Here is an 8,766-nt window from a genome sequence, read left to right on the forward strand (position 1 = left end):
TGACAGTACATTATAAACACATATCTGCCAATGAAACACCATTGTTGCAAAGAAAATACTTAAATTTTTTACTTAAATGCGTTGACCAGTTTAATTATCAATTGAAACGAATGTCCCATGTTAACCTTGGCGTGGTTTGTGAGCACGACAGGAGAGCATGGTAAACTTTCTTTAAACGGCTTAAATTACGCAGGAACAGAAACAGAGAAATAAAAACTGTCTAATGTTCATATCAATGTTTATAAACAACGAGATATTTTTATGAATCTATACCGTGTGAAATATTGCACAGCTGTCGCTGTTAGTTACAAATACTGTAGTTTGTACATTATTTGAATGTGCTCCTATAATGACGTACAGTGGTGGGCAATAACCAAGTACTTTATTAGAATATTTTCATTTGGAGAAACGTTTGCTTTTACTCCAAAATAACAACAAACAAAAACTTCCCTGAAAAGCCTGTAGTTCCTTGTTACATGTAAGAACACATATTTAATAAAAATAAGTGTATTCTTTGATTGGCTGATCCTTTACCCCTCTCAGTAGTCCACATGCACTTTGACTTCAAATACATTAGTAGATTAAAAAGTAGGTACTTCTCCTTTAGTTTAGTAATATTAAATCAAGTTCTCTTTCTATTTGAAGAAGAAAATATGTGTAGTTTTTCTACCACTGATTATGCATATTATTATAAAACTGAATGTGACTAAAGTATAGCAGCATAAAGTATAGTAGTATAACACAATAAAAGCATCTCTACCAGCACAATGAAATATAATTTATTTTTATTTTTATTAAAACACAAGGTAAATCATACACTGAAAACAGTAAGGAATCTTTGAACGTGAAACATTAGGGAAAGCACATTGGGAGCAGATCATAAGCACACTGACTAATCTCTTACAGAATAACACACCAATATTAGAGGGTGTTGTAGAGGGAGCTTTTGTAGATCGACCTGTAGGGGGCAATCTAATGCCATTCGACTTGGCTTAAAAAGTAGCAAAGAAGAACCTGTTATGTGTGCATATGTAATCCACCTGTGATGTTATCAAGTGTCCTGCTTGCTGCTGAATCACCTGAGTAAAAAGAAACATTTTGAACAGATCTGTCTCTTTCAAGTTATTACATTTTGGCGAAGAGGATGAAAGCAAGCAAACTACATTTTTGAAGAGGAATGAAGTTTTTGAAAGGTGAGGAAGCTGAATCCGTACAAGTTAGAACGTTGGAAAAGAAGATGGGCAACATGGTAGGAACCGTCACACCATTTGAAAGTCCATCTCATTCTTGGGAAGAATATTGTTCAATTTTGCAACATTTCTTAAAGGCAAATGATATTACAGATGCAGACAAGCAAAAAGCTATATTGTTGAGCACTGTAGGAAGTCAAACATTCAGTCGAAATGTATTGAGGCCAATTAAACCAGAAACAAAGACATTAATGGAATTGCTAAAAGAGCATTTCAACCCAAAACCCAGTGAAATTGTACAGCAGTTTAATTTCAATTCATGAGAATCAGGTGGAAACTGTACTTAAGTATGTGGGAGTATCTGAGGAAATTGGCTCATGATTGTAATTATTGAGAAAAATTTACAGAGATGCTTCGAGATAGACTGGAATGTGGCATAAATGACCGTATTCAATGTAGACTGTTGGCAGAAGCGGATTTAGCATAACACATCAGTAAAGCAAGAAGATAGTAAAAGTAGAGCAGGTTGCAGATGTGGAAGTGTGCAACATTTGACCAATGAGTGCAGATTTGCTTCTGAGAAATGTCACAAATGTGGGAAACAAGGACACATGATTAAAGTATGCAGATCAAAAAGTTCAAAAAGAAACAAACTTTCAAAGGGGAGAAAGACGCAAGAGAGTTGTGGCCAGAGGAGGACAGAGGTCGTATTATGAAGAGGGTATTTTTTACAGTTCACAGTTTGAAAGAAACTGAGAGATTCCAAAGGTGGCTCCACTGACTATCACATTGGCTGTTAATGAGTCAAACGTATCTTTTGAAGTGGATACAGGCTGTGGTGTGACTGTAATGAATTGGTAAATGTTTTCCAAATTATGGGGAAACCATACATTTAAAAAAAAAAAAAAGTTAAAAACCTATACTGGCCAAGCTTTAACAGTGTTAGGTTCTGCTCCGGTGGAAGTCAGATACACAGGAACAGTGAAGGAGTTACCAGTAGTAGTACCCGGAAAAGGACCCAATTTATTGGGCAGAGGGTGGATTAAGGAGTTGGGTGTGAAATGAAAGGCCATACATAAGATTCAAGGAGTGGGAAATTCAACCTTGCTCGAAGTTCTTAGCCAACATGCAGAAGTGTTTAAAGAGGAATTGGGTGAATTGAAAGGTCCACCAGCAAAGATTTATATGGACAAGGAAAGGAGTCTGTGTCACTAAGAGCATATAAATACAACATCATCTACAAGCCTGGCAAGGATCTTTGAAATTAAGTTGCTCTGAGTCGTTTACCATTGTCAACAGAATCTGGCACTGAACAGGAGGAACGAGTCCTAATGCTGGAGAATGCAGACACAACCTTTATTACAGCAGAACAGGTGAGAGGGTGGACACAAATAGATCCGGTTTTATCCAGGGTGAGAGAAATGTCACAACGAGGATCCCTGCATGAATTAATTGGAGTAGAGTTTGACCCATTCACATCAATAAAAGATGAATTAAGTGTACAGGATGGTTGTGTGCTCTGGGGGGCCCGAGTAATCATTCCCATTGTTGGTAGATCGTAAAGCTTTGGCCCGAAGTTATGTGTGGTTGCCCAAGTAAGATCAGCATGTCGAAAGGTTGGTTAAAACCTGTTGTATGTGCCAAGAACATAGGAATGTTCCGGCTGTAGCCCCATTGTATCCATTGCAAACCATGGCAAAGACTGCATGTTGATTATGCAGGACCATTCATGGGAAAATGTTCTTTGTCTTGATTGATGCACATTCAAAATGGATGGATGTGTATACAGTCAACTCAGCCACAGGACAGTCAAATAATTAAATGATAAATCACTCTCATCCTTTCACACTGCACTGCACTACATCATGCACACAACACACTCATACGTTGCAACTTACTCTTAAAATTGTGGGCTGCAACCTTTACAAATATGCTGGTTCATCTGGTGAAGCAAAGTATATAAACTGGAAGGAGTTGGATCTGGATCAAACCTCGCCCCCTGGATCTCGTGTTCTGCAGTGAGGACCATCTCGTTAAATTGAGTTTTCATTTTTAGTGCGTGTTCAGTTACTTCACGTTTCACTGAATGTGAGAAATATGTTCATGTACAGTAGAATCAGCAGCAACTCACCTGAGAATGTGATGATGACGTGCGACACTAGAGGAAGATGTTCACACTAAACATCAATGAATGAACACAATACTGTGTACATCAAATAAACATAAGACATGTGGGATAAAAGCTGTACATTTATTCGTACATTTAGATTTCTCTCATTCTAATAAATAACAGGATAACTAAGAGTTATCAGAAATACAACTATATTAGTGGTTTGGTGATGTTAGGGATGTTTATCTCTAGTCATATTCTCAATATTCATTCATATATCATGGTTCTGATGACATTAAAACAAAACAAGTGAAGCACACATAATCCTACATCTGTAAATGGAAGGTCATTTATTAAATCAATTCATACTGAATAGTTTGTAAAATAAAGCCTTGATTCTGACTAAAGCAGGTTGAACCGGAAGAACAGGTCAGATGAAAGCAAGCAACACACACAGGTAGTTTGACAAGGAAGTTGGCTGTAACAGTGGGAGAGTTCTTCCTCGTAAGTACATTTATATACAACAGCTAGAAATGTTTCGTTTAGATGATAAATTCTTGGTTATTGTTATTTATGTTTTTGCAGTTGTTTTTGAGAGTGTTTTTAGAATGACCCTGTCTTGGCAAACGCAAAGGATGTTGTTGTTGTTGTTATGACGCAGTGGAAAATAAAGCTGGATATATGCCGTCTGAAAAAAAGAGACTGAAAAAAATCCCACAATAAAGGGTTTATAAACTGGGGACATGCGCGTGCACACAAATCATTTTACCTGCTTTCCAGCAGATGCGGTGACAGATTCGTTGAATGCTATTTTCCACGGAACACAAATGAAATGTTTTCCACACTATTTGTAAATGTTAGTATTATTTTATAGTGTTTTCATGTCACGTCTCACAAGCCACTCCCACTTTATTTTGAGACGTTTGTTTCAATGGAAACTGATTATGATACTATACATAAATTTGAGTGCATTACATTTGTTTTGTTTATTTTTGGCACTACTGCATAGGCAGTTTTTATGGCTATTTAAATATAGATATCTATATTTATGGTTTATGTTTTGAGGTTAAAAACTTTAGTTTATCTATAAACATGTATTTGTTATTATCTTTTTACAGTATTTATCTTTATAGTTATGAAAATCAAAGAAAAATTTGAATACTGTACTGTATCCCTAATAATATAACCTGTTTCATCATTCATAGTGAATTCAGGGTCATTACACAGGAGCATAAACGGAGAAAACTGCAATCCATTAACGTTGCATTTAAGCTATACATTTTATTAGTAAACCAGCAGGATATTTTCATGGTAAGTACAAGTTTAAAGCAAATGGCTTTTCTGCCGTGTCTTGTGTCTTTCTGTGGATAAATTATTTGAATTTTCATATTTTATAAACTATATGTATTTGCAGGACTTATATTTTTCTGGATAGAAAGAAGAGTGACGCTGCTTCTAAAATGAGTCTCAATGAGAAAACAGAGGAGGGATGTTCTCAGTCCCAGAGATCTCCTGAACCCAGCTGTGTGTCTATGGAGAGTGACGGATCCATGGATTATCCTCTTGACCTCAGTGATAAACCAGTGACCACTGATCCTATGTGAGTATAATGAGGTTTAGCTGAAATGAGGTTTAGTGTTTAAAGAAATGATCTTGTACAGTAAACCAGTTGTTCTAGTTATTATGTTTCTTAGAGAAACTCACATCTCTGCCCTAAAGACTGAAGAACTCCTTCAATCTCGCATTCAGAACATGTTTTCTATATTACATTCATATTAAAATATTGTTTTAGTTTGTAATTGTTTAAAAGTTCAAAAATATATTTAAAAGTAAACTAATAGAACAGCTGTTTGTGATGTATGATACAGCATATGTATATAGATGTATGATGTCTAGTGGCCTTTCAGTGTGCTCTTCCTTGTGTCTTTGTATGGATGTGAATTTTCCTCATTTATAAACTATGTATTGGCAGGACTAATAGCTTTCTGGAGAGAAAAAAGACTGATGCTGCTTCTAAAATGAGTCTCAGTGAGAAAACAGAGGAGGGATGTTCTCAGTCCCGGAGATCTCCTGAACCCAGCTGTGTGTCTATGAAGAGTTACAGCTTCATGGATAATCCTTTTAACCTCAGTGGTAAACCAGTGACTACTGATCCTATGTGAGTATAAACACGCTAGATCAAGTTAGTTATTTAACTGCTAATATCAGGACTCCAGACTAACTTTTTTCATCTCCGTCCTGGAACCATCCTGAAAAACAATTTGAACCGTCCTAAAGTGAACGTCAACCGTCCCAAAATAAACATGTTGTTTCTGTACTTTGTTATTATCATCTATAGTTGTTAGTCACATAATAAAAAAAAAAGGTGAAAAAAGTTAGTCTGGAGCCCTGCCACTGTCACTTTAGGACATCGGATCATGTCCAATGACATGCGGATCCAATTGCACTGATGCACATCCGATACACTCAAAACTATTTAAGACATAACCAACATAGATTACGTGAATACTCTCCAAAACAGACATTTCGACATAATGTTGTGTGTATTTGTCCATTCAGACACGAAAGAGAGCTCAATTCAGTACTCGCGCGCTGTATAGTCTGTGCAGGGCTGCACGCTTCGGGTCGGGTGTGTGCGCACAGAAAACCGTACTGAATAGAGCTCTTTTTTTTGCGTCGTCACTCTTATTCAGATCTATATGTCTGCTCTACTCATTCTCCCAGACGTTTACATTATTTAACGTTTTATGAGACATGCAGCGTGTAAGGAATATGACTTAGCTCAAATGATTATAGGGAATCAAAATTATGAATCGGGTTGATTCATCTATATTCTTACAATATTAATAAATTATTGAAGCTGAAATTTAGACTTATTCGTATACATCAATGTTCAATTACAATGAATTATAATTCAATCATTAATATACCAAAATGTCCCTCTTTCAGATCAATTAATCAGAATAATTTTAAGGGAAATTAATGTATTAATTAAACAGTTGTTTGTCCCGCAAACTGGTCGTAAAATTAATTCCATCAACTTCTCAACAAAATTATCTCTTTCTTATAATTCGAAGAAAGCTATATTTTCTGGCCAAGAAAATTACTTTCTTGTTCTTATAAAATGTAGGTTACTTAACAGTAGCGCATTTGTAAAGCGTAGCTTGATCGTCATTTCATTGACTTGTAAAATGAACACTTATACAGAGACAATCTAGGATATAATGGGTCTTTAATAATTTGACTAATACTACATCGAACTAAGGAATACAAGTTCTACAATTTACATGAGTATGCATATAACAATACAAACAGTAAAGACAAATACAAGACTAAACGAATAACGAAAATGAGAGAGAGAGAGAGAGAGAGAGAGAGAGAGAGAGAGAGAGAGATCGGACAATGAGAGAGATGAGAGAAAGTGAAACTAACATGTGCGATCAAAGATCGATCACAGTTAGGCAAAGTCACAGGCAGGGTAACCTCGAGAGACAACAAGGAATCAAATCACCTTAAAAGTTCAATAAACTTATCTTGCAAAATGGTTCTCTTTGTTGCTGAAGAACGCCGAGTTCGTGCGTGTGTCCTAAGAGCAGCTGCGTGTGTTTCTTTAAGAAAGCAGGGCTTGCTTCGGTGTGCGCGGCCGCGGGATTTTCAAAAGAGTCTTTTTCTTTGAGTTGAAGTTGCTTGCTGCGTTTGCTTCGCTGAGTCCGAATACGAAAATAAAGAAAAGACTTAAAGAAAAGAAAAGAGAAATTCATTCACGAAAACGGTGAATGAATGCTCCCAACGGGAGCCATATGGGTCTTCTCGCTGATGAAGCGGGTTCGTAAAAGTGTTTTCCCGGAGATTTCCTGTGTTGGTCTTTTATGGAAAATATGGGTTGACGCCTCTGTTCGCACGAACAACCAATGAACGTCCAAAGATCTGAAGCGGGAAAAAGTTCTTTGTCTCTGGGGGGCGACACCCACTCGAGGGAGTTATGGTGTTGTCTTAATACTCTAGTAAGATGATTCATATAGTAATAATCATATCATTGCAATCTATTATCGAGATTCAACTCCGTTAAGTCTCAAGATTTAAAATGATATAAAACATGTCATATGAAAGATTATGGGAATACACAAAGTTACATACTTGTATGCATCTTACAAACATTTTAAAGTTTTGATTAATACACGATAACATTGCAGATACACAAATTTGATATGGGAAAATCAAATCCTTGTTTATACATTTCTTAAGTGGTTATACATAAATGTAGGATTAACACTTTATTCCTACTCCTCTCCTGGAATCTCAGTTTGCTTGACATTCCGTTAGGGCAATAAAAACCAAGTGGGGGGAAGGCAATTGCCAGACAATCTTGAATGCTGATTCTAGATTACACATTAGAAAACTACACCTCTATTATAAAGCAAAGCTAATCACACATGCATAATGGCATTGTACTTATATGAAAATGATATTTCTAAGTTCTAATACAAAGGTGTGTGTGTGTGGGGGTATGATGTCACGTAGCAGGAGGAAGTTTCGTTATCTTTCTGTGGTCCAGAGAGGGGAAGGGGGTTTGGAATGTCTCTGAGGTGCAATTAGTGTCGTAAAAGTCCATTTGTCGCCGACTAGCTGGAGCCGACGTATGATATACATTTGGGAGTCAGGAGGTTACAAGCTTTAGTAAGCTTAGCAAAGAACGTTTTGGGAAGGAATGTGCTTAGAAAACACAGAGAGTCTGAATTTGTTAATTCAGGACAAACGAACGAATGATTCAAATAGCCCAGTCGCTACAAGCGCATGTCAACCCGTGTGCCGCTGGGTAGATCAGCACGTTACAGTACAAATGTGCGCATCTACCACAAACGCAGGACATCAGTTCTGACTGGATCACTTCCCAAATCGTCACTAACATTTTTGTCTAGTTTTTATAAGTTGACGAAAATGTCAATAGATTTTCGTCATAGTTTTTGTCATTCAAAACTAGTTTTTATTTAGTTATCGTCTCGTTTTCGTCTGTGAAAAAATGTCGTTGACGAAAATAATTAACGAAAATTATTCGTTAACGAAATGAACACTGCATCAATAACAGGGACTGTCCCCAGAAAACGTGAAAGTCTGGTCACCCTAAATTAGACTGACTAAGAAAAAAGACCACAAATATATTGAAATCTAAATGTATGCTTTAGCTAATATACACACACACATAGCCGGGGTAGCGCCCGTAGGTTAGTAGCAAGCAGTTAGCAGACTGTTTCAATCCAATGACTAATACAAATAAAATAATCAATTTAAATTGTACATATCAAACTCGGGGATTGTAGGCCTACTCGGGTTCGATGGAGGAGATGCAGGGCCGTCTTGGTGCTCAATCTGTTTGACCTCGTCCTCATCGTTGTTTAACCAGCGCAACATATTTGCGATGTCATTAAGCCATGTGATAGATGTACCGCGAAACAAGTCTCCGGGTGA

General features: G+C 36.8%; 1 protein-coding gene across 9 annotated transcripts in view; it reads left to right on the forward strand.

Annotated features, from left to right (window-relative positions):
* Positions 1-1,040: 1,040 nt before the first annotated feature.
* The window catches only part of LOC309495374 (NLR family CARD domain-containing protein 3-like), a gene marked incomplete at its 3' end in the record, with an annotated part of 48,224 nt that continues 40,498 nt past the window's right edge, over positions 1,041-8,766 (forward strand). For 4 of the 9 annotated variants that reach the window (XM_082165062.1, XM_082165071.1, XM_082165070.1 and 1 more), the window contains exons 1-4: positions 1,044-1,249; positions 2,490-2,563; positions 4,715-4,900; positions 5,273-5,458. In XM_082165062.1, the coding sequence (XP_082021188.1) occupies positions 2,532-2,563; positions 4,715-4,900; positions 5,273-5,458 (404 nt within the window). In that variant the 5' untranslated portion in view covers positions 1,044-1,249; positions 2,490-2,531. Of the gene's footprint in view, positions 1,250-2,489; positions 2,564-3,708; positions 3,805-4,591; positions 4,612-4,714; positions 4,901-5,272; positions 5,459-8,766 lie in introns of those variants that run through there. The other 5 variants (XM_082165067.1, XM_082165068.1, XM_082165074.1 and 2 more) reach the window with 5 other exon arrangements.

The sequence above is a fragment of the Leuciscus leuciscus genome (genome assembly GCF_965113295.1).
Source record: "Leuciscus leuciscus genome assembly, chromosome: 3".
Classification (NCBI taxonomy): domain Eukaryota; kingdom Metazoa; phylum Chordata; class Actinopteri; order Cypriniformes; family Leuciscidae; genus Leuciscus; species Leuciscus leuciscus.